The sequence below is a fragment of the Mrakia frigida genome (assembly GCF_051309035.1).
Source record: "Mrakia frigida strain ATCC 22029 unplaced genomic scaffold BDY24scaffold_13, whole genome shotgun sequence".
Taxonomy (NCBI): domain Eukaryota; kingdom Fungi; phylum Basidiomycota; class Tremellomycetes; order Cystofilobasidiales; family Mrakiaceae; genus Mrakia; species Mrakia frigida.
In genome coordinates, this window is record NW_027481268.1 from 307,734 (window position 1) to 329,103 (window position 21,370).

At 54.4% G+C, this 21,370-nt stretch overlaps 10 protein-coding genes across 10 annotated transcripts; 2 read left to right on the top strand and 8 right to left on the bottom strand.

The window, feature by feature from the left end:
• Nucleotides 1-97: 97 nt before the first annotated feature.
• BDY24DRAFT_387281 (IgA peptidase M64-domain-containing protein) lies at nucleotides 98-3,465 on the top strand. Its single transcript, XM_076640206.1, has 14 exons — nucleotides 98-475; nucleotides 562-943; nucleotides 1,039-1,169; nucleotides 1,239-1,270; nucleotides 1,358-1,538; nucleotides 1,628-1,674; nucleotides 1,788-1,855; nucleotides 1,938-1,966; nucleotides 2,060-2,250; nucleotides 2,329-2,565; nucleotides 2,648-2,686; nucleotides 2,779-2,852; nucleotides 2,919-3,011; nucleotides 3,135-3,465. Exons 1-14 carry the CDS (start codon nucleotides 398-400, stop codon nucleotides 3,422-3,424), a joined length of 1,872 nt encoding a protein of 623 aa, XP_076497181.1. The 5' UTR covers nucleotides 98-397; the 3' UTR covers nucleotides 3,425-3,465.
• A 254-nt stretch (nucleotides 3,466-3,719) lies between these two features.
• On the bottom strand, nucleotides 3,720-4,669 carry BDY24DRAFT_387285 (histone H2A; the record flags this gene model as incomplete). The annotated part of the gene is made up of 5 exons (XM_076640207.1): nucleotides 4,555-4,669; nucleotides 4,333-4,414; nucleotides 4,161-4,226; nucleotides 3,905-4,051; nucleotides 3,720-3,823 (listed from the first exon to the last, which is right to left on the bottom strand). Coding segments are annotated over exons 2-5 (398 nt in total), but the record flags the coding sequence as incomplete, so codon positions are not given.
• A 371-nt stretch (nucleotides 4,670-5,040) lies between these two features.
• BDY24DRAFT_387287 (histone-fold-containing protein) lies at nucleotides 5,041-6,148 on the top strand (the record flags this gene model as incomplete). Its single annotated transcript, XM_076640208.1, has 4 exons — nucleotides 5,041-5,192; nucleotides 5,312-5,454; nucleotides 5,628-5,821; nucleotides 5,911-6,148. Coding segments are annotated over exons 1-4 (429 nt in total), but the record flags the coding sequence as incomplete, so codon positions are not given.
• A 307-nt stretch (nucleotides 6,149-6,455) lies between these two features.
• On the bottom strand, nucleotides 6,456-8,180 carry BDY24DRAFT_440943 (uncharacterized protein; the record flags this gene model as incomplete). Its single annotated transcript, XM_076644566.1, has 5 exons — nucleotides 7,819-8,180; nucleotides 7,557-7,705; nucleotides 7,037-7,474; nucleotides 6,631-6,703; nucleotides 6,456-6,476 (listed from the first exon to the last, which is right to left on the bottom strand). Exons 1-5 carry the CDS (start codon nucleotides 8,104-8,106, stop codon nucleotides 6,456-6,458), a joined length of 969 nt encoding a protein of 322 aa, XP_076497184.1. The 5' UTR covers nucleotides 8,107-8,180.
• A 1-nt stretch (nucleotide 8,181) lies between these two features.
• On the bottom strand, nucleotides 8,182-9,136 carry BDY24DRAFT_387289 (uncharacterized protein). The gene has a single exon (XM_076640209.1). The coding sequence runs from the start codon at nucleotides 9,087-9,089 to the stop codon at nucleotides 8,358-8,360; it is 732 nt and encodes a 243-aa protein (XP_076497185.1). The 5' UTR covers nucleotides 9,090-9,136; the 3' UTR covers nucleotides 8,182-8,357.
• Nucleotides 9,137-10,065: 929 nt separating this feature from the next.
• On the bottom strand, nucleotides 10,066-10,760 carry BDY24DRAFT_387290 (uncharacterized protein). Its single transcript, XM_076640210.1, has 2 exons — nucleotides 10,590-10,760; nucleotides 10,066-10,443 (listed from the first exon to the last, which is right to left on the bottom strand). The coding sequence occupies exons 1-2, from the start codon at nucleotides 10,711-10,713 to the stop codon at nucleotides 10,100-10,102; spliced, it is 468 nt and encodes a 155-aa protein (XP_076497186.1). The 5' UTR covers nucleotides 10,714-10,760; the 3' UTR covers nucleotides 10,066-10,099.
• A 563-nt stretch (nucleotides 10,761-11,323) lies between these two features.
• On the bottom strand, nucleotides 11,324-13,676 carry BDY24DRAFT_43707 (ESCO family N-acetyltransferase). Its single transcript, XM_076644251.1, has 6 exons — nucleotides 13,494-13,676; nucleotides 13,341-13,412; nucleotides 12,349-13,090; nucleotides 11,979-12,259; nucleotides 11,748-11,903; nucleotides 11,324-11,654 (listed from the first exon to the last, which is right to left on the bottom strand). The coding sequence occupies exons 1-6, from the start codon at nucleotides 13,505-13,507 to the stop codon at nucleotides 11,576-11,578; spliced, it is 1,344 nt and encodes a 447-aa protein (XP_076497187.1). The 5' UTR covers nucleotides 13,508-13,676; the 3' UTR covers nucleotides 11,324-11,575.
• Nucleotides 13,677-13,741: 65 nt separating this feature from the next.
• COX10 (protoheme IX farnesyltransferase) lies at nucleotides 13,742-15,956 on the bottom strand. Its single transcript, XM_076644253.1, has 2 exons — nucleotides 15,845-15,956; nucleotides 13,742-15,729 (listed from the first exon to the last, which is right to left on the bottom strand). Exon 2 carries the CDS (start codon nucleotides 15,719-15,721, stop codon nucleotides 13,847-13,849), a length of 1,875 nt encoding a protein of 624 aa, XP_076497188.1. The 5' UTR covers nucleotides 15,722-15,729; nucleotides 15,845-15,956; the 3' UTR covers nucleotides 13,742-13,846.
• Nucleotides 15,957-16,104: 148 nt separating this feature from the next.
• BDY24DRAFT_43738 (uncharacterized protein) lies at nucleotides 16,105-16,765 on the bottom strand. The gene has a single exon (XM_076644263.1). It carries the CDS (start codon nucleotides 16,658-16,660, stop codon nucleotides 16,166-16,168), a length of 495 nt encoding a protein of 164 aa, XP_076497189.1. The 5' UTR covers nucleotides 16,661-16,765; the 3' UTR covers nucleotides 16,105-16,165.
• BDY24DRAFT_387297 (uncharacterized protein) lies at nucleotides 16,380-20,539 on the bottom strand. Its single transcript, XM_076640211.1, has 17 exons — nucleotides 20,298-20,539; nucleotides 20,187-20,199; nucleotides 20,068-20,109; nucleotides 19,911-19,983; nucleotides 19,072-19,810; nucleotides 18,784-18,998; nucleotides 18,679-18,700; nucleotides 18,578-18,596; nucleotides 18,300-18,498; nucleotides 18,125-18,225; nucleotides 17,912-18,020; nucleotides 17,604-17,829; nucleotides 17,424-17,522; nucleotides 17,345-17,353; nucleotides 17,068-17,282; nucleotides 16,929-17,004; nucleotides 16,380-16,841 (listed from the first exon to the last, which is right to left on the bottom strand). Exons 1-17 carry the CDS (start codon nucleotides 20,438-20,440, stop codon nucleotides 16,760-16,762), a joined length of 2,382 nt encoding a protein of 793 aa, XP_076497190.1. The 5' UTR covers nucleotides 20,441-20,539; the 3' UTR covers nucleotides 16,380-16,759.
• Nucleotides 20,540-21,370: the final 831 nt, after the last annotated feature.

Genomic DNA, 21,370 nt, shown 5'->3' on the forward strand with positions numbered 1-21,370 from the left:
AAGTCCTCCCTCGCTTCTGAGAAGAAGATACACGAGTAAATGCGCTGCGCCGGAGATCAACGAAGGAAGCGTTCAGCTCGTTTCGGTTCCAACGTTCACTCTACCTTCCCACCCTTCCCCTCCTTTCTCGAAATGCTGTAGGTAGCTTCATTCCAAGCTTTGAAGTAAAGCACGATCTGACTTCGCTCATCTCGTTCACCACAGCCTCCCGTCAAGCGCCGCTCTTCTGGCCCTCCTCGTCCTTCCCTCCTCCTCCTTCGCCAACTCCTCCCCTCCCTCCGCTTCACCACCACCCTACCACCTTCTCTCCTATGAAATCCACCTTCCAACTTCAGAATGTACCTTGGTTGATGGTCCTAAGCCGATACTGAGACTTCCTCTTCGGAGACGGGAGCTCATGGGAGGGAAGGTCTTCATCGAGGAGAAGGTCATCTTGAGTGAGGGAGCTGGCGAGAGGAGATTGCAGGATGTTCAGGTCGGTGTCTGCTCTTCTTTTATCTATACAGCCTGACATAGACTGACACTCCCTCTCGTTTGTCTGCTCTGGTTCGACACGAGCAGCTCTCGTCCCTCTCTGTCCTTCAAGCCTCTCATCATCGCCAACAGCTCCGCTCGTCGAACTCTCTGCTCGTCAACATCTACTCGACAGATCCTTCCCTCCTCTTTCCCACAGCCAACAACCATTCGTCACACCTGAGTCTACCTCCTAGATATCCGTCCACGGTGTGTCGATCTTGGTCCGAGGATCGAGAGGAGGAGGAGGGAACGAGGTCCAGCGAACTCGTCTTCCAGGAGGTCGACGCGTTGAGAGGACGACGAGGCTCGCAGGGTCTTACGAGGAAAGGGAATGACAAAGAGGCTCCTAAGGGAATGGAGCTCTTCCCTCTCAGGATCTCTGGACCTACCGAGAATCGGATCAACGTCGCGTTCTTTGGGGATGGATGTGAGTCGCCAACGCTTCCCTCTTTCCACTCCTTCTTTCTCCAGGCTTAGGTCTTGATGCTGATTCCTCTTTCTGTCCTCTATTCGACGATCCAGATACCCACTCGGAGAAGTCGAAGTTCGTTTCGGACGTCAAGAGACTCGTCGCCTCCATCATCGACGACGGTACTTTCGCTTCGACTGCTCCTCTGTTCAACTTCTGGGGGGTCTACGTCGAGTCGAACGAGGTGAGTATTCATTCGGATATGGGTTGCCTTCGTCCTGGGCTGACTCAGACCTTCGTTTGTATCCTGCAGAGCGGCGTGGGATCGAACGGTGTTCCGAAAGAGTTCGTCGTTCGTCTGGATCGCACGTCTTTGACCTCCCTGTTCCTACTCTCCTTTTTTACTAGCTCTTTCTCTCTTCCTCTTAACAGCACTCCGTTCGGACTGTACCGTGACTCCCTCGAGCTTCGAGCTCTCTACGCAGCTCATCGAGGAAGAGCTCGAGCTGCTTGCGCCGCCGTTCGAGAAGGCTACTTCGGATCCAAGGGAGGAGGATGTGACCAGATGGCTCTCGTTGGAAACTTTGACTACTACGGTGGACTGGGAGGAGAGGTGGGTACCCTTTGCTTCGTGAGGTCGAAGGTACCTTTCAAGTCGACGCGCTAACCTTCTTCTCCTTCCTTCTCCTCTCCTCTTCTCAGTTCACGATTACTACTAGATCTGAGCTTAAAGGTGCTCTAGTATTAAGGTGAGCACTCAGCTGTCTGGGCCGCCCAGAGAGCAGAAGGAAAAGCGAGCAGGTCCGAAAGAGAGCGATCCCGTCGTCCCGAAACCCACTCAGGCTGTTTTCTCTTCTTTCAGGCACGAGATCGGGCACAGTCTGATACCTGTCGGAGAGGAATACGAAGGAGGGTATGCTTACTTCGGAGGTGAGTGGTGTACAGATCTCACTCCTCTCGAATACCTCTGCTGAGCTCGATTAATCTTCGTTCCTCTTGACGCGTCGATCAGTCAACTCGTCTCCCAGCCTGGCCTCCATCGTACGTCACTCGATAGTCTCTTTCCGTGGGAACCTAGCTCCCCGAGGGCTTTTCTGAACTAATCTTCCATTTTTCCTCTCTTCGTACGACCAGAAATGGGATCACTGGCTCTCTGATCCTCTCTCTCCTCCTCGAGCCGAGGACGCGGTGACGCCTCTTCAGGTGTACCCGTGGCAAGATCTCTCAAAATCGAGCTTCACTACTACCTTCAGTACCAAGGGATTCGAAGTTTACCCTCGAACCATGCTTCGTTTTTCCGTCGCTGGAATGCGGTCGTCGAAGGAGTGAGTCGTCTTCATTCCGCACTCTCCTCGCACTCCGCTCAAGCGCTGACTTCACTCACACTTTTTTCGCTCTTGAAGAATGCTCGTCTACCTTGATGGGAAGCTCGTAGAGTGGTCGATACCTGATGGCTGGTTGGGATCTTTGGATCGAGCTTGGATCGAAGTGAGAGACCCAAGCGGACTGGGAGGTCTGGAGGAAGGAAGTCACGAGCTCAATTTCGTCCTTCAGTCGAGGGGCTTGCCTCCGTTAAAAACGAAGGACCTTGTCCGGATGATCTGCTCGGTTGAGGTGACCGAGTACGCAACGAAAAACAGGTCAGTCTCGTTTCTCTCGCTTTCGTTGGATAAAAAGGTTCAATTATGCTGACGAGTTTAATCGATTTGATATGTAATGCAGATTCAACGATGGGAAAGATTTCGTCGGGACTTTTCCAACGTGAGACGTTCACGAGAGACGGCGAGTGGGATTGCGTCGCGACGCACTCTTTGTTGACGCGTCTTCCGCCCGCTCTCCCTCCTTTCTCGCAGTAACTCGCTCTATAACACCACAAGCTACCGACCTACGAATGAGTACTGCCTGATGAGGATGGTTGGAACACCGAGTAAGCCTGTCGCCTTCTTGTCCTTCGACGGACGCGTCCCTGACTCTCCTTCCTTTCTCCTCCCAGCGTTTTGTAGCGTATGCCTAGAAGGACTTTGGAAGAACCAGCTCAGACGGATATCTCTCATCGACAACTTCTCGTCCTCCGTCTCCTGCATCGGTTCGTCTTGCTCTTCCTCTTCCTCCAGCAGCTCAGCGACGCGCCTCCCCCTCGATCCTTCGCACGAAAAACTCACGCTGACCTGTACAACCCTTCTCGCCTTCCTCCTTTGCTTTTATCTAGGAGCCGTCACAACGTCCCAGTTCCTCCTCGAGCTCATTCCTCTCGGCCATCTTCGTTCTTCTCCTCCCTCGGACGAACGCTACTTCATCAGCTGGTTCCACAACGGAGTCCGAGTCCCTGAGCTGGAGAACTTCGATATCGTCGACGGAATGGAGCTCGGAGCATCTCTCGGTCGATGGAGAGTCGAGGTTCAGCTTTGGACGAAGGAAGTGAGGAAGGACGAGGACGGGGTTTTGAGAGCGTCGAGGGAGTGGGTCGTCGAGAAGGGAGAGGTGCCTTTGAAGTGTTAGATCTCTATCATGTAGATCGGATGCTGGTCCTGATGCGAAGAGAGCAGCTTGATCGGGGTCGGAGCACGTCGAAGGAAGCAACGCGTCGACCAATTGTCGTCTTCGTCTTCGTCTTTCTTGTCTTTCTTCAAGCCCAGCAAGTGATCTCGTTAAGGCATGCATGGCATAAGAGGATAAGAGGAGTAGAAGCGGCGAAAACGAAGGTCGACCACCGGAGGAGGCAGTCTAAAAAAGCTGGAGAAACGAAACCAAAGCGATCCAAGAGACAATCTAAACCTCCTGGGAAGCCTTTCCACCCTTTCCGGGCTTCGAGGACTTAGCGGGGAGCAACTCGGGCTGGATGGAGGGCAAGACTCCTCCCTGGGAGATGACGACGTGACCGAGAAGCTTGTTCAACTCCTAGAAGAACGAGAACGCGAGAAGGAAAGAAAGAGGAGTCAGTTGATGTTCGAGTACAGGAGGAGTAGTAGAAAGACTCACCTCGTCGTTTCGGACGGCGAGTTGCAAGTGTCGGGGGATGATTCGGGACTTCTTGTTGTCTCGAGCAGCGTTTCCAGCCAACTCGAGGATCTCAGCGGACAGGTACTCGAGGACAGCGGCGAGGTAGACGGGAGCTCCGGATCCGACCTAGGAAAGGGAGAAGAGACGAGGAAGGGAAGAGTCAGCGTCGGAGAGGGAGAAGGGAGGGAGGAAGAAGGGGAAGGGACGCGAAGGTAAAGATGGAAACAAGACTCACTCTCTGAGCGTAGTTTCCCTTCTTGAGAAGTCGGTGAATTCGACCAACGGGGAACTGGAGCCCGGCCTAGAGAAGAGGAGAAGAAGAGGAAGAGGGAAGGGAGTCAGGACGAGGTTGAACGAAACGAAGAGGTCAAAGAGGTGAAGGGAGAGAAGGGATGAGCTGAACGAACCTTAGCGGATCGCGAGGTAGTCTTCTTCTCAACATCCTCTCCTCCGGTCTTTCCAGACTTTCCCTTTCCTCCGGTAGACATACTGAGAGAGAAAAGGAGAGCAAAAGAAGGGAAGAAGGGAGTCAGCTCAAAGGGCTTCCTTCGAGGAGAAAGGGAGGGAGCAGAGTCGAGCTGATGAGGAGAGCTCCCAGAACAGTGAGAAAACAGAGATATAGCACTCACGTAGATAAAGTGGGTTGGGTGGGGGGTGGGTGGGTAGTGGTTGGTTTAAGGGGAAGAAAAGTGAGAGAAGGATGTAGTTGGAAGGAAGGAAGGAACGGGGGAGGAGGAGGGCTTAAAAGAAGGAGGAAGGGAAAGGCCTTGTTTTCGTGCAACGTGTACTCGAGAAGCTCTGGGGGAAGATCCCTACATTCGATTTCCTCTCTTCGCTAAACGAAGCGCATATATAGTATCTACCCACACGCTCGTGAAGTCAGAAAAGTGAAAATCCGAAATAGCCTCTAGGAGATTGAAGGAGGGGAGGGAAGAAGAACGACGAGGCGGTCTTCACAAATTTGCTTTTTGAAAGTATGGTTGGATTGCTACAGGTCGGGAGACCTCTCTCGTAGCTTTCTCAGTATGCAAAAGTTCAAACCGAGGACGGTAGAGGCGAAAGAACAAGAAGAGAACGCGTGTCTCTTTCTCAACTTTCGCTCTTCTTCTCTCCTCCCTCCTCCTCCTTCTCTCCCTTCCCTCTAACCACATCCTCCCTCTTCAACTCTTCCCTTCAACTTCACCCCTCCCCTCTACTCTCTACTCTTTCAACATGGCCCCTAAGCCCGCTTCCACCACTGCCTCCAAGGCTCCTGCTCAGAAGGCTCGTGAGTCTTAGATCGATTTCCTCCCTCCCCCTCCCCCTCCCTTCGCCTCTCGCCTTCCCTTCTCTTCTTCCTTGCTCAAAAGCTGACTCTTCTGCTTCTTCGCTCTTCTCCTCTACCAGCCGCCTCCAAGGCCCCTGCTTCCAAGGCTCCCGCTAAGAAGTCTACCACCTCCAAGGCTCCTAAGGCTGAGGGTGACAAGAAGAAGAGGAACAAGAAGAGAGTCGAGACCTACTCCTCTTACATCTACAAGGTCCTCAAGCAGGTGAGCTTCCTTTCTACATCTTCTCTACACCTTTCGCTACCTTCTCGCGGAAGTCGGATGGATATCGGTTCATGGTGGAAGAAATGGCAGTCGTGTTTGCGTTTTTTTTGGACCAAAGCTGACTCTTCCTCCTCCCCTCCCTCCTTCCTCTTTCCCTCTCCTCCCTCCCTCAGGTCCACCCCGACACTGGTATCTCCAACAAGGCCATGTCCATCCTCAACTCCTTCGTCAACGATATCTTCGAGCGAATCGCTTCCGAGGCTTCCAAGCTCGCTTCCTACAACAAGAAGTCGACCATCTCCTCCAGGGAGATCCAGACCGCCGTCCGACTCATCCTCCCCGGAGAGCTTTCCAAGCACGCTATCTCGTACGTTTACCTTCCTCTATACACTCTTCTCCTTCTCTCATCCGTTCGTCTCATCGAGCTGACCTCTTTACTTCCTTCTCCTTTCACAGTGAGGGTACCAAGTCGGTCACCAAGTTCTCTTCCTCCTCCAAGTAGAGTTCGAGTCTTTAGAGACTCCCGCTTGGGTTGGTAGTTCGCAAAGGGGTTGGCTCGCTCGTTCTGGCTATTTTGGGAGGGAACGTAGAGTCTTTTTAGGGTCGGATCCAGGAGGATGGAGAGGTCGCCCGCTTGTTGTTTTTCGCTTTTCGCTCTTTTACTTTACGATTCATGTTCGCAACGAAACACAAACACCTTTCTCGGGATGGGAAAGATGCAGAAGGAGCTAGCTTCACTCAGTACGACAGGTTCTCGGTTGCAAGAGAGGAGTCGATGGAAGAGGAAGGAGAGGTCGAGTTTGAGATCGAGCTGAAGACGCGTCCGTTCCTCGTCTTCAAGAGCTTGTAGCCCGACCTACAGTCTTTCCGAGAGGCAGGGGTAGAGTCCAAGTCCATCCTATAAATCAGCCGTACCTGGCTCCGTTTCGATGCAGTGAAAATGCAAAAAAAAAAAAGCGAACCTCGACGCGTCGTCGAGTACGAGCTCGCCGTCGCCTTCCTCACGCATCCATTTCAAGCCTCTGAACGTTCCCGACAGCGACGCTGACCAGCTCGATCTCCTTCCCACCGAACCCTTCCTCGAGCAGCGACTCCAATCTCGTCTTCTTCGCCTCTAGCTCGACGACGAGCACGACGTGAAGTCGACGAAGAGCAGGAAAGAAACGGAGAACGAACGTGATGGTAGGACTCCCGAGGTCCATCGGTCTTGTCTGGGTAGTAGCTGAAAGTGACCGTAACCGAAATGACTCTTGAGAAATGCGAGGAAACAACGGAAAGGCCGAGACGATCGAAACGCGTCGTCTCGATCCAGGTCGTCTCCCCTTTCCTCTTCCACTTTCCTGACGCGACCTCCAAACTCGAAAAAGCAGTAAAACGTTCATCAAAGATCTATCCACACTGCACCTGCAGCAACGGTTCCTTCTAACGATCCTAGCCCTCCTTCTTCACAACCTTCCCGTTCACCTGATCCCTCCTCTCTTTATTGGCCCCACCACCCACTCCCTCCCACAGCTCTCTCACGACCCTCTTATACCCTTTCCCGTCTTTCCTCAAATGAGCAACATGCTGACTCCCCTCGAACCTCTCCATCCTCACACCTCCTCCTCCCAACCTCTCCGCGTCCTCCCCGTGGCTCTCGACGTCCCTCCAGTCGATCAACGCGTCCTCCTTCGAGTAAACATACGTCCTGTTCACCGTCCCAGGTGGGAACTGACTTTGGATCTTTGTCCTCGTCTGCTCGATAACGTCCGGCGTGCGCGTGAGGACGTGGAACGCGCGGTTGAGGAGGTAGAGGAGCGAGAGGAGCGTACGACCGATGGCGAGAGAGAGGAAGGTAGGGAGGAAGGGGAGGAGGGAGGGGAAGGGGAGGAGGAAAGCTTGGATCGTTCGGGAGTAGGAAGCGGTTCCGGGAGTGGAGTCGAGGAGGAGGACGTTGCTCGAGGAGGAGGAGGGGAGGGAGGAGGAGGGGAGGAGGGGGACGAGGTCGGTGAGTTTTAGAGTGCCACCGTTGGAGCAGGCGCTACGAAATTGACAAGAAGGGACGGCTGATTAGCTTGAGCTTATGCTACAAGAATAAATGAAAGGAAACAGAGAGGACGAACTGCCAGAACACGCCGTCCTTTGGGATCAACTCCAACGCAGGCTTGAGCTCGTCGAACCTCCTCCTCTCCGTCTGGAAGAAAGCTGAGGGCTCAGATCGAAGGAGCAGGATCGGCACACCTGGGAAGACTTCTTGATGAAGGCTGACGTACTGCAAAGCATTGAAAGAGAGCAAAGAAAAGGGAGAGAAGACGAACAGTCAGCGTCGGATCGGAGGATGACTTCGAGCTCAACAATCTCCTTCCCTCCCTCCTTTCAACGCACCTTCTGAAGATGCGGCATCGCAGCTCCCATCCATCCACAAAGCACCACCATCTTTGGATCCTTCTCGTTCCTACTCAGACTTCCAGGGAAGAGGGAGATCCCCGTTCCTACGACCTGAGGTGAGCTCGGACTCGGAGGGGTCGAATCGAAGGGCATCGTCGTCGTGGTCGTTCTTGATGAAGGGCTGAGACTGAACGGCCGGAGGGTTGGCGTTGGGGAGAAGAAGAGGGAAGGAAGGGCGAGTGCTCGTTTGGTGGAAGAAGCGAGAAGGGAGGAGGGAAGGACCATGAGTTGGTTGGGAAGGAAGAAAAGGGGGAGGAACGGGCTGAGGGTTGCCGAGGACCGAGATGCGAGAGAAAAATGGCCATCAAGATATACTGGGAAAAGGCAGACAGAGCGTGAGATAAGGAAGGCAGAGGCACAAGATATAGTTAGGTGGATAATGGGTCGTTGGTAGATATCAAATAAGGGTCGTTCGTCGTCAAAATCGATTCGTGTATTCGTTCGTCGTCGCGTCGTCGTTACCCTCCTCTCTCGTCTCACCTCCCTCCATTCGGTCCCTCTTCTCCTCCAATCGCACCACCACTACTCTTCCTCTTCACCTCCTCCCAAAACTGCTCCCACTCTCCCTTCGTCTCCCTCTCCTCGACCCTCCTCGCCTGGTACGAGTTCATTCTCTCCAGCCTCGCTTCCTGCTGACTTCGAGCGATCCGGTCGTACGCTTGGAGGAGGCTGGGTGTTTCGGGAGGGGTGGGAAGTTGACGAGCGTGGTTGTTGGTGGTTGGGGGAGTGGAAGGGAAGGGTGGTTGGAACGGAGAGGCGAAGGACGCGTCGGTGTCGTGGGCTGGAGCGGTGGCAGGCATAGGCGTGGGAGGAGGAGAGGTGCTGAAGCGGGAGGCTGGGGTCCAGTTCGAGTTTGTAGTCGAGGAGGGTGGGGAGGAGATGGAGTTGGAGTCGACCGAGGCGAGGGAAGTCTTCCGATCTGGAGGGGAGCGCTGAACGGAGGAGAGGGAGGAGATGGAATCGTATCGTTTGATGAGGGATCCGACCTTCCCGCCCGATTCCCGTCGACGAGGGCCACGAGGCTTGGAGCCGTTGTTGTTCTCCGATCCGATGAGAGTCCGTTGGGAGTCCTGAGTGGCGAAGGAGGGTCGAGTACTTCGTTTCGACGTGAGGGACGCTTGATCGTTCGTCTTGTCCGAATTCGAGAACTTGACGGTTCCCTTCGACGCTGACGATGGGAACGACCAGTTTCTCTCCTTCTCCTCCATCGCAGAGAGCACCCCAAACCTGCCCAAATCTCCCTTCTCGTCGTCCTCCGAGTCGGAATCGTCCTCTCCTGGACGGAACTTGGCGAGCTTGAGAGGTTCTTCGAAGACGGACGCGTCTGTTGGGACTCGACGTTTGGGGAGGGAGGTGAAGTTGGAGAGGTCTTCGGCATCTTTGTCGTTCTCGTTGGAAAGAGGAGAGTGAGGGTGGTGGGGTTTGTTGAGAGAGAGGAGACGAGACCAAGGGGAGAGGTGAGGAGTGAAGGTTCCTTGTCGAGGTGTGGAGGTTGGAAGACCACGAGTGGCGTAGTCTGAGAGGTAAGAGGACCAGGTCTATAGGGAACAAAACGGGGAAGTAAGCGTGAAGGGAGTCAGTCTCGGGAAGGAGAGGAGGAGAGAAGAAAGACGACGCGACGACTCACCTCATCAGGATTCTCTCCCAACTTCCCCTTCAACAACGCGTCCACTCCATACCCAGCCACCGCAATCAACCAACCCATCGCACAGAACGCTTTCCAACTCGCCTCCTTCCAATCCAGTCCCGCATCTCCAGCCACGAAAAGCAAAACCTCCCCGTCCGCCCACCCGTGTCTCGTAAGGAGAGACAGAGCAAGGGTGACAGCGAAGGCTCCAGAGAACGAGGTCGAAAGTCGAAGGGAGTGATGTTGGATCCTTGGGTAAGGTGTGAGGAAGACGAGGAGGAGCGGGAGGAGGAAGAGAGGGTAGGGGAGGAGTCGAGAGAGGAGGGAGGGGAGACGGAAGGTTTGGAGGAGGAGGAGGGTCAGGGAATGGCTGGGAGACGAGGGAACGAGCAAAGGAAGGAAAGGTCAGTAGAGAGTGAGATGAAAAGATAAAGAACGGAAGGTTGAAGGAAGGCGACGAACCTTCCGAGAAGAGCAAAAAAAGCGAACGCTGCGAAACGGTATCGCAGCCCCAGGACGGCAAACAGCACCGAGACAAGCAACCACAAGACGAAGAACGACAGGCCAGAAAGGAGAGAAGCACTCGTCTTGTTAAGGATCAAGAGCGTCAAACTCGAAGCGAGTTGGCCTGGTAAACGTCGAGTCCAAAGTCAGCCCTCGTCTTTCCCCTCCTTCTGTTCTTCCTTCAGACTCACCACCAGCAACCCACCCGCCTACCGCCCCTCCGAATCCACCCGTACTCTCCCAAGCCCACTTTCCCTTCTCCTCCTCGCCCATCAGCTCTCCTCCCGCTTGATATCTCTGCTTCTTGTGGTCGGGGATGCGTCGCGTTCGATCGAGGGTGAGGAAGGTTCCTGCGAGGCAGAGGACGAGACCTGAGAGGAGGAGGAGGATAGGGAGGACGATACTATAGGGAGAGGGGAGGAGGGAGGTGACTGATAATGAAGAGTCCAGAACAAGTCGGAAGGAGAAGGAGAGGAGGAGAGAGGGAGGGAGGGAGGTGAGCTCTCGAGCCTCCTCGTTCGTTCGTTCGTTCGTTCGTTCGTTCGTTCGTTCGAGGGAGTAGAGAGAAGGAACTTACGAAGAACGGGCACCTTCCCCGTCGTAGCAGCAGCTAGTTCTTCCACAGCAGCTACCGAAACTAGGGTCAATCCTTCCCCAGCAGCAGCAGCAGCGTTCGCCTCCGCTCTCATCGAGTTGGCCATCGTCGAGAACACCCTGAGACCAGCAGACAGTTTATCCGCTGTTGCTTTATCCTTCAGCGTTCCAGCGTTGGCGAGCAGAGCTTCGTAGAGCTCGGTGGAGGTGTAGGGAGGCATGTCTGCTCCGAGTGTGAGCTAAAGGGGTGGCGGGAGGTCGAGAGAGGAGGAGGGAGGGCTGTCGAGGAGGTCGTGGACGGAGGATCGTTCGTTCGTTGTTTCGTCGTGTAGAGGAGGAGAAGAGAGGAAGAAAGTCGTCGTAGGATTAGGTCGTCGGGTTAGTAAGTCGTGGTTAGAAGGTTGAAAGCTGAGTTGAGAGTGGGACGAGCCCCCTCCTAGGAGGAACGGTCATAGGAGAGAGAGGAGAAGAGAGGAGGATTGAAGGTGAGTGGGGGAAAGGAGGTGTTTGGTTGAGAAGGATTTGAGCAAGAAGGCACGTTTGTTTTGTTAGCTCGAGCTGAGCTTGGTCTCTAGAGAAAGGATAGAGCACGGCTGCAGAGGACATGGCGAGGGAGCGGTTGAAGTGGTTGGGAGAGAAGGAGGGGAGAGGGTGAGCTTCAGCTTTCTTCAGCCCGCTCTTCAGCGCTTCTTCTTTCGTTCTTTCCGAAAGCAAGACTTCGTTGTAGAGTTGAAGTTTAGATCGTAGTATAGCGTAGATAAGTGAGGTAAAGCAGAACTGTAAGAATGAAGAGTGAAAACGCAGAGGGTGAGCAAAGGACGAAAGGGAGGATGTGACGCGACGTGAGAGAGCGATGCAGGGCGAGAAAGAATACAACGAGAGAAAAACGACATAGAAAGCGACGAGGTGAAATGAGATGCAAAGTATAGACGAGCAAGAGCAACAGGTCAAGTTCAAGAGCGACGGGAATCAAGGATCCTCAACGAACACCCTGACGAGTCCCTTTCCCCACCCGTTCATCAACGCTTGTCCACTCTGAGTTGGTTGACTGGAGAGAAGAGAAAGAGATAAAAAGACGAGTCAGTATCGAACTTGCGAAGGAGGGGTTCAAAAGGAACTTTGAAAAGGGAAGAGAACGAACCTGAACGCGACTCCGTCGACCTCCTTCTTCACCTCCATCCCGTAGATTCCAAACTTACACGCCGCGTCTAGCAGGATCGTCGCGACACCTTGGCGTTGATGCAGAGTCGAGGTATGAATACGATGGATTCCGAGCGAAGTAGGTAGAGGAGTAGGACTGGTGAAACGAAAAGAAAGGAGAAGAGTCAGGTTCGTTTTGTTCGAACGAAAGAAGAACGACGACTATACTCACTCGCAGAACACCCCACCGTCATTATCCGTCCCTGTCGCATCCGCTTCCACCAGAACCAGACCTTCTCCCTCCTCCCTCCTCGAGGAGACCTCCGAACGAGCCAGGACGCGTAAAGCGGTCGTGATCTGCTGAACGACGCAAGCTCCGAGGATGGACTCCTTCGTGCGAGAGGAAGAAGTGGAAGAGGAAAGGAGGACGAAGGTTTTGGTTTGGGAGAGGATGTGCGGTGGAAGAGAGGGTGCTGAGAGGTGGGTGTCGATGAGGGAGTGGAGGGCTGAGATCTGGAGGAAGACGCGTCCAGACGAAAGGTCGAAGGTCAGCTTCCCTTTCTTCAAGCTCCTTTTAGCGAGACTGGGAGAGAAGAATGTACCTTGAGACCAAGCTTCCCCTTCTCTTTCACATCTCCGTCTACACACACGACCCTTGCTGTTCCCTTCGACTTTCCCTTCCCGAACGAGATCCCTTCCAGCACAACCCTCATCCCTTCAGCTCCGTCGGCCACTCCCCACTCGATTCCGTTCACGACTCCCTTGTGATGCTTGTCGTGAGCTGTCTCGTCAGACGGAGAGAGAGGTTGATAGGTCATCTGACATTTCTGACAGGTGGTGATGGGCGGGAGAGGAAGGAGGTGGGTCTGTTGAAGCGTCGAGGGAGTCGAGGAGGGAGTTCGTCGAGCTGAAGAAGAAGATCCTGGAGACGAAGAGTTGGAGGGAAGGAAGGACGACTGGAAGAAGGACTTGAGGGAGGGTTGCTGAGAGGGTTTGGTCTTTCCTTTGACGGGAGGTTGAGGGAGGAGTTTCGCTTTGGGTTTCGAGGGAGGAGGTGGAGGAGAGCTCGAAGAGGAACGTTTGGAAGGAGGAGGGGAGGAAGGAGTGGTGTTGGTAATGGAGCCCAGTCGATGATGAGGTGATTTGGTTGACTTTGAGGCGGAGGTGTCACGAGATGGAGAGGAAGAGGGAAGAGGAGTGACCGTTGATAAGGAGGAGGATGAGGAGGAGGTGGCCAGGAGGGAGGAAGAGGGAGGGTTTCTCGAGGATGAAGGAGCGGATGAGGGTGGAGGAGACGAAGGTGGGAGGGAGTCTGAATCGGGAGGAGTTGGAAACTCGAAGGAGCTGTGAAGAGGAAGAGAAGGGGAGAGTCAGTTCTACAGGTTAAAACAAAGAAGGAACAAAGGAAAGGCGAGCTCGAGCCTTTCCCTTCCCTTCCCTCCCTTCCTTCAGCTCTCTCGACCGTTCCCTTCGACATCCAGACCTAAAGCGATCACCTGGGATTATTTAAAACATCCCTGCAATCCCCTAGATCCCCTTGAGGCTCCAGAATCGAACGAGAAAGGAGAGAACGAGACGCGACGAGAGGACTCACCTCGATTGGGTCAACCTCGCCTTCTTCCTCGCCGAGCTCCCACCGTACGTCTTGGACCCTCGCTTGATCGCACTGATAAGGTTGAAAGAAAAGAAGAGCAGGTCAGTGATAGGTCGAAGAGATGCACGAGAGCAAAGGGGGAGCAAAACACACCCGGACGAGCTCATTCAAAGGTCAAAGTTGGAGGCGAAACGGAGAGGTCGCGTTTGGTTTCGGTCGAGGAGAGGTTTGGAGGTTGGTCGCGAAGGAACCAACTTTTTGAGGCAAGAACTGGAGGATTTCGATCTCTGGGATGAAGCCTCACATAAACTCGCTCTTCCATCTCAGAACGCCGTCATCGAACGAACTCCTCCAGGAAGCAGCGCCGCTCGCTTTTGTCGAACGCGTCTCGAAGAGGACGAGCCAACGACGCTTCCTTCGCTCCTTTTCGCCTCCCCGCTTCTTTCAGGTCTTTCCATGAGAAGCCGTTCCAAGTTCCTAGCTTCAATCCAAACCTAAAATCCAAATCACCTCGACTTCCCCTTCCCGTCCATGATCCTCTGAACCATCTCCTCTGGACTCTCCTCCCTGAAATCCCTCCAAACCTTCCTCAACTTCCTCCATACCCACGTCGACGCCACCCAATCCACCCACCCAGCATCCGTCTTGTGCACCATCATCAACCCCAGCACCACCGGCAAATGCCACAGGCTCGCCCAGAACAACACCCTCGCTTCCTTCTCCCTCGTCCTCTTTGCAAACTGGATCGCCCTCCTGAGCATCAACCCGTTCGGGACCAAGCTCGTGAAAGCGAAAGCCCAGGTGACTGCTCCGGAGAGAGGGGCCATGACGGAGCAGATGGGGATGAGGAGGAGGGAGTGTCGAAGGGAGACGAGGGCCGTTCGACGAGGGGAGACCACGCAGAGCATGTGGTAGGAGGAGGAGGTGTAGGCTGATCGGATGAGGTGCGAGAGCGCGTTGAAGTGAGGGAATTGCCACGAGAAGAGGACCATGAAGAGGGTTAAGGGTGCGAGGGCGTTGATCGGGGTGGAGTTGGTGAAGAGGGAGGAGAAGGAAGGGATGAGGGAGTTGATGTTGATGAACGAAGGGAGGGAGTAAGGAGTTAAGGCGATGGAAGGGAAGGGTACGTCGTCGTCCGAATCCTGGTTGAGCGAGTTCTGCTTCTTCTGAAGAGCCTTGAGGTATTCTCCTCGTTTGAGGGGTTGCCATCCTTCGAAGTGAACGACGTCGTCCGCTTCCTCCTCCTCCTCCTCCATCTGGATCCTCTTCTTCTCCGAAACGTAAGCCTCCGCCGTAGGGAACCATTCCGGTAGATGCAACCAAACCCGCTGCTCCTCCGTAGGCCAAACGCTCGCTCCCGTCGCCGTCCAACCCATCACTGGAGGGACCGCTCCTACGACCGCTCCGACCCAGGTGTTGGCGACGCTCAGCCTCTTCATCGGCGTGTAGACGAACGCGTAAAGGGCGAGGTTTCCGACTCCCAGGATAGCCGTCGTCGGATTGCATCCCCACCAGAGAAGGCCTCCTCCTAGAAGTGCGCAGACGAGAGCGAAGACGGCGGCGTGAGGAGGGGAGATGGCTCTTGTGACGAGGGGACGGTTCCTCGTTCGAACTGCTTGAGCGTCGAGAGGGGATTCGAAGAGTTGGTTGATGGAGTTGGCTGAGCCTGAGGTGAGGAAGGTTCCGATAGCGAGGGAGAGGAGGACGGAGAGGTCGGTAGGGATGGGGGAGAGCGCGAGTCCGGTCGTCGAACTGAGGACGACGAGGGTCGTGAGACGAGATTTGGTAAGTTGAGCGTAGAGGGAGAGGAGACGACGAGGAGTGAGGAGGGGTAAAGGTTGGTATTTGATCGGGGCTGGAGATGATGGATCCGAAGACGAGGAGGAGGGAAGTTGGGAGGAAGGAGGAGGTGGAGTTGGAGTTGGAGTTGGAGAGGTTGAAAGCGGCGAAGCCGTTGGGATCGGAGGTGGTACTGATGGATCGTGGGATAAGGTTGCCGATAGAGGAGAGGGTGATGCTCCTAGATTCGAGGTATCGACGACGACCTCCGACGAAGGGGAGATGGTCGAAGAGGAGGAGGAGGAGGAGGTCGATACTCCTTCCAAAGAGCTGCTCCCTCCTCCTGCTTGACTCTTCGCTCCCTGCTGAACCTCTCTCCTCCCAGTCTGACTACTCATCTCCCTCCCCTTCCCCTTCCAACTAGAATCCGACGAGGTCCAACGGCGAGGGGCGAGGAGACTCGATGTCGGAGGGAGGAAGGGATGCGAAGAAGAAGACGAAGTCGGCCGTCCGACGTGTATAGACCTCTTGGGGGTGGAAAGATCTGCAAGCGACCTCATAGAGACCACGGCGGGGCCTCTGGGCAGCTTGGGAAGGAGCATCTGGCGAGCTTGAAGATGTGAGGGGAGGGAGAAAGGGAGTCGACGTTGGAAGATGAAAACGAGCTCTCCGTCGACCGATCCGACTTCTCCATTTCGACTTCCCTCCTTCCGAGTGGTTCCTACCTTGCGACGTCCATCATCAAAATTCTCGGTTTCGTCGCTCTTCCCGTAAGCGTAAGCATCGAACTCACTGGTTCGAGAGGTTCGAGGACTGGAAAAGCTCGCCAAACCTGACGGCTGGGCTGAGTGCGAGCTCGTCGCCTGGAGCTCCCTCCTCCCTCTTTCCTTTATCAAACCATAGAGGACAGCCTGTTCATTTACAAAACGTTATAGAGCACTTAGGATCGTGAACAGGATGGTAATTTGAGGCAAAGGAGAGAAAAGGTAGCTCGGCGGAACCCAACGTCAGGCTCGACGGGTTTGCTCAGCTGTCGAGCGAGACCTTCAAGTGGGATCAGGGTCTGGCTTGAAGAAGGAGACGTGGGGTACAGATATGAGCAGTTTCTGGTTCGTTTGAGGAGAGGGATTGGGCAAAGGAGAAAGAGAGAGGCGAACCTCGATTGGACGTTGTCGTTCGTTTTGGTGGCTCCCTAGCTCAATCTGCAAACAGAGAGTTGGCTCTTCGCCTCTCGGTCCGACATCAAAAGAGGGAGAGAGAGCATGATATCGTAAGCGAAAGAAACTGGTAATCGAAGGTAAGGAGTAGTCGCGTCCCGAACGCTGGACTTCCTCCGACTTGAGGGAGAGTTGTTGTGAGAGACGACGTCCGAGGATACGATCAGCAAGGCTTCGTTGGGAGTAGTGAGAGACGGTGGATGAAGGTCTCCCGCTGACCGGATCTCCTCCTTCGCTCCCCACAGCATCCTGAAGTGAGTCGGAGCTTCCTTCCCCATCTCTCTCCGACTGACTTCCCTCTCCTCCGTTGTCTGGTAGAATCATGATCGTAGGGGAAGCATCGACAGAAAAATCCTCTGTCTTTCTTCAACTTATATCTCGCGAAACGTGAAAGCTCATCGTGTCTACAGCTAGTCTACTGATCTAGCCAGACGCGTCGTTCCCGTCGTCGCCGTCCGAAAGGTTGAGCTTCTGAAGTGCTTCGATAGCCGATGCTTGAGAGTCGCTGTTGAGCAGCAGCGAGATGAAGAATCGAGACAATAGTCAGTACGGTCAAAGAGAGATCGGACGAGGGAAAGAACGAAGTACGAACGCGACTGCCCACACTTCTCCCATCCGCCTCATGCTCAGCAGCAGCACCTCGACGTCCACCTCTCGAAGAGAAGCCTCTGCGAAGAGTAAAACGTAGGTCAGAATAGCGTCGGGTCAGGATTCAGAAGCAAGAGACTTACCCTCGTCGAACCCGGCGCGTCTCAGCCTCTTCGCCTCCCCCAGCAAGAAACGAGCGATCGTCCTCCAGAACACCGCTAGGATCACGTCTAGCTCCCCGAAGTTTACATCGACGATGTGCGAGATCATCGAGACGGCGAGGCATCCTGCAGAGACGGCTTTCTCGTTGTAAGAGCTGTCGAAATGGCTCATCTCCTCGTAGAGAAGAACGAAACAGCTGTAGAGGAATAGGGGTCGAAGTCAGTTGAGATTGAAAGCAAAGGGAAGGAAGAGACTCACGAGTACAAGCTGTGGAAATCGTGAGCGAAGAGAACGATGAGTGACCGTCTTCGAAGTTTGAGGAAAGAAGAGAACTCACGTCGTGTTGGTGCTGAAAACAACAGGGTGGATCCCCATCGTCGAGCCATCTCCGTAGACAGAATCGACATTTCCCGAGTCGAAGGGAACTGCGAGCTTCCTGTTGGGTCGAAACCAAGAACGGCGGAGTCAGCGCCGTCGAAGAACGAGACGAAGGACGCGGTGAAGAAGAGCGACGAACGGGGTGTTCCACGGCGGAATCCCACCGGGGACTCGAAGGATACTAGAACTAGGAGGTAAAGAGTCCACGAATCGTCGGAGGATCCGTTCGGTCTGTAGGAGAACCTCTGGAATGGGTTTTGGCGTCGACGGCGAGTCTGATTCGGGAGATGAATCAAAAGAGGAGGAGGTCGAAGGAAGTTGAAGATCGGGATGCTCTCGCAGCAAAGCGACCCGGTGGTGCAGTGCTAATAGAGGAAAAGAGAGTAGATGAGAAGGAAAGATTGTCAGATCGAAGGGAGGATTTGAAGAGCGAGAGAAACAACGCACCGACGGCCTGAAGGAAAGTCGCGCCGACTCCTGCTGGCTGGCGATTTTGAGGTATCGGTTCGAGCGAGAAAAGATCCGAGAAGTGTTGATCTACGTGGGAGCTGAGATCCTGAGGGTCGTTGAGGAGAACGAGCGCAAGCGGCAGGGAGAAAAGAGGTCGTCAGTAGTCGTTGGTCCTCCTCGAACAGTTCTCGTTTCGCAACTGAGACTGACATTTTCGTAGTCCTCGAGGGGTAGAGGAAGAGGCGTCGAGACCAGCTCGTTCGCTATACCCTCCGGCCAACCAGCCTCGGCCGATCCAACTCTGTCGATGGCTGAAGATTGGGGAGGAAGGATTCGACGCGTCAGTTTATAATTCTCGACGGCGGGCTCGATCTCAGAGACTCACTGAAAGCAGTCCAGAACGCTCCGATTTGCTCTCCCAACTCGGTTCCATCCCTCGGCGGATCCAACCTCGTGTACGTCTTCCGTCGCAGAGTCGGCACACCCCCGAGCGATCCCGAGCGATGGGCGCTGGTGGTGTAGAGGTTGATGTTGGAGGTAGGGATCCGATGGAGGGAGCACATTCCGACGATACGTAGTGAGACCTGGGTAAAGAAAGGGAGAAGAAAAGTTAGCGTTGGAAGGGACTCGTCGACGAAAACGACATTAGAAGAGTAAACGAACGCCAGACTGAACCCATCCTCTACGAGCGGAGAACGAAGGAAAGAGGACATGAAGTTGAAAGTAAGGACGTGAGAAGATTTTCAGGGGCTGGAAAGACTAACTCGGAGTAACAACCTCGAGAATCTGAAGCAACGAGAAGTGAGAAAGGAAGAGTCAGACGTATCGGCACAGAAGATCTCAGCTACAGCGACGAGAGAGACACTCACAGAACAGAGTAGCCAGTAGTGAAGAAGCTTGAAGCACCTGCAAAAGACCAGCCTTATCGTCTCGGATCGACAAGTCGATGAACCGTCGTGAAAGCTCGATGAACCGTCGATCCAGCCTCCTGACTTCCTCAACGGGAGAGAACCCTGAAGCAGCAGCACACATAGCGAAGACGAGAGCTTGAGAGGGTCGTCGGTCTGAAGGTCCGTCAAGGGATCTGTGAAGGAGAAGAAAGTCAGGCGAGGGAAAGAGAGGTGTTTCGATCGAAAAGATGAGCAAAAAGAACGTACGAAAGGAATCTAGAAGCATCAAGAACGAGAACGAACTGCCTCCTCCTTTCGAAGAAGAGTTGAAGGAGATGGGACCTCAGATCGAGGGAGAGATTGGCATCGTCTCCGAGAGTGAAGGTCGGGGAGGAGAAGCCTTGAAGTCCGACGTCTTCGTTTACAATCGACGAGGAGGAGTAGGATATCGGGGTAGTGGGATAAGCGATGTTTGGTTGGGAGGTTGGGAAGTTGAAAGAGGGAGGGACGGGATTGTAAAGGTTGAAGTTGTTGTTGGCGCTGGCTTGAAACATCGAGGGAGGGGAGGAGAGGGACGGTTGCTGAGAAGTAGGAGGTTGTGGGACGAAGGCTGACGGGTTGAACTCCCAGGGCTGTCGACCGACTTGGTTGGAAGTATCAAAGGGAGGAAGTGCGGTTGGGGTTTGGTTGAGGAAATCGAACGCTGCTGGACGCGTCGGGTCGAATCCGAACCAATTCGACGCGTTTCCTCCCTCTCCCGTCGCCGGTCCTCCATCATATTCACCACCGACAGCTCCCTCCGACCTGAACAACCCTTCGAGAGCTATGGAGAACGATTCCTGAGCTGAGAGGCTGGGGTTCTTGTTGGCCAGCGAGGAAGACGAGCGATGTTGCTGAGGGTAGGGGAAGGACGTGTCGACCTCGCTGCTCTCGAAGAGGTTGGCTGGGATGTCTTTGAACGATGTAGCGCCACCTGTATCTCTCGTAAGGATGCTTTCCAGGGTAGCTGAACGAGGCGAAGGAGCTTCAGTACAGGGGCGTTCGTCTCGCCTCGGATCGAATCGATCTTCGACTCTACGGAAAGAGGAAGAAGAAAACCTGCTCACCTATCTTCTCCTCTAGTAACTTCATCCTCCCTCTAGGTCTGGCTGGGTCGTCGTAGACACATTCAATGCGGTTCTGAGGAAGGGCGAAGAGTGGTGAGCTCGAGGGAAGGCGACAGTGATGAGCTCGACGTTTCCTTCCTTCCTTCTTTGTGCTCACCTTTTGACACCCTCCGCAGACCGGTCTGTCTCCTGAGCACCTCTGAACGAGCGTTACACAGTTAAAGCTGGTCAGAGGTAGCTTCTATAGAATCCGGGAGTCATAGAGGGAGGGCTCACCAGCTTTCGCTTCCTGAGGGGGTCGAAGGTCGAAACGGATGGGGAGGTGAGCTCGAGATCAGCATCTCTCCTGCTCGCCCACTTCTGCTTTAGAAGAGACGATCCACTTACCTACAGTGCAGACACGCGGATCCCTTCTTGAGACCTTTGGGCGCTTTTCCAGGACTGGGTGGACGGTCGACTTCAGCGGATGGAGGAGGGGGAAAGGACGTCGAGGATGAGGCTGAAGAGTGAGAGGACGGTCCTGCTTCCATTGCTGAGCTTGTTTGGAGAAGTTTCGCTCGGGTCGCAGGGATGGAACAAAGCTGAGAGGGTCTGGCTCTGCTGGAGATCGCTGGAAGTTGAGATGATGGTTGGAGGAAAGGAGAAAGACCAAGAGCTCCAGCGAGCTTCCTGAATCGTGCGAGCTCGACCTCTCCTTCTTCCTTTCCTCTCTCCTTTCAGTCTTGCAAAGCAACTCGACGAAGCTCTCTTCCCATAGCAGCACCACCACTCTTCCGTCCCAGGACCAACGTAGACTAACGAGCGTCCTTTCGACGAAGGCGAAAGTGCAAAGAAAGCGGAAAGTCCATCGATCTTCGTCCATCCTCTCCTCTCCTCTCCTCCCTCCTTCCTCTCGTCGTCCCAAGACCCAGCAAAACCGGGAAGCGAAACCTGAAACGGAGAGAAGGAAGACAAAGTCAGTCACCAATCTCTCTCACTCGCAACAGAGGTTGTCGTAGAAACAGCAGCAGCAAAAGAGCAAAGATCCCTCAGACGTGGATTAAAGGGGGCGAACCCTTATGGGTCATCGAGTGAGGGTTTTAATCCCACTCCGTGCCACGCAAATTACTTATAGTCATCACTGGGAAAGAGTGTTGCCTGCTGCTGCTGCTTCGGAAAGAAGAAGGAGGAGGAGGAGACTCACGAGAGAGAAGGAAGCGGTTGGAGGTCAGCTTTCAGCCCAGCGTCGCACTTTTTTCGAGGCTGAGAATTCGAAATCCGCCGCCGTTGCTAGTGAGATGGTTGCTAGGGAAGCGAAGATACGGAAAGGAAACCGTGTCAGCGAAGGTGCTTTCACAAGGGGAGAAGACTTCGAAGAATACAGATAGGGGAAGTGATAAAAAGGGAAGGGCGAAAAACTCACGAGGAGGAGGGCTGAGGGAGAAGGGCGACGACGAGACGCGAGAGAGCTCCCGTCTGAG

Bases quoted from the DNA above. Each gene is read 5' to 3' on its own strand.
- BDY24DRAFT_387297 (XM_076640211.1), bottom strand. From the start codon at position 20,440: ATGGAAGCAGGACCGTCCTCTCACTCTTCAGCCTCATCCTCGACGTCC. The intron at 17,830-17,911 runs GTGCGTTGTTTC...TTCCTCTATTAG, and splicing joins GACTTTCCTTCAGGCCGTCG to CACTGCACCACCGGGTCGCT. The intron at 17,523-17,603 runs GTTCGTCGCTCT...TCGACCCAACAG, and splicing joins ATTCCGCCGTGGAACACCCC to GAAGCTCGCAGTTCCCTTCG.
- BDY24DRAFT_43738 (XM_076644263.1), bottom strand. From the start codon at position 16,660: ATGATTCTACCAGACAACGGAGGAGAGGGAAGTCAGTCGGAGAGAGAT.
- COX10 (XM_076644253.1), bottom strand. From the start codon at position 15,721: ATGCTCCTTCCCAAGCTGCCCAGAGGCCCCGCCGTGGTCTCTATGAGG.
- BDY24DRAFT_387290 (XM_076640210.1), bottom strand. From the start codon at position 10,713: ATGGCCAACTCGATGAGAGCGGAGGCGAACGCTGCTGCTGCTGCTGGG. The intron at 10,444-10,589 runs GTAAGTTCCTTC...CTTCATTATCAG, and splicing joins GGGGAAGGTGCCCGTTCTTC to TCACCTCCCTCCTCCCCTCT.
- BDY24DRAFT_387289 (XM_076640209.1), bottom strand. From the start codon at position 9,089: ATGGAGGAGAAGGAGAGAAACTGGTCGTTCCCATCGTCAGCGTCGAAG.
- BDY24DRAFT_43707 (XM_076644251.1), bottom strand. The intron at 11,904-11,978 runs GTGAGTATAGTC...TCGTTTCACCAG, and splicing joins GACGGTGGGGTGTTCTGCGA to TCCTACTCCTCTACCTACTT. The intron at 11,655-11,747 runs GTTCGTTCTCTT...TCTTCTCTCCAG, and splicing joins GTCGACGGAGTCGCGTTCAG to TCAACCAACTCAGAGTGGAC.
- BDY24DRAFT_387281 (XM_076640206.1), top strand. From the start codon at position 398: ATGGGAGGGAAGGTCTTCATCGAGGAGAAGGTCATCTTGAGTGAGGGA. The intron at 1,170-1,238 runs GTGAGTATTCAT...TGTATCCTGCAG, and splicing joins TCTACGTCGAGTCGAACGAG to AGCGGCGTGGGATCGAACGG. The intron at 1,675-1,787 runs GTGAGCACTCAG...CTCTTCTTTCAG, and splicing joins AAAGGTGCTCTAGTATTAAG to GCACGAGATCGGGCACAGTC.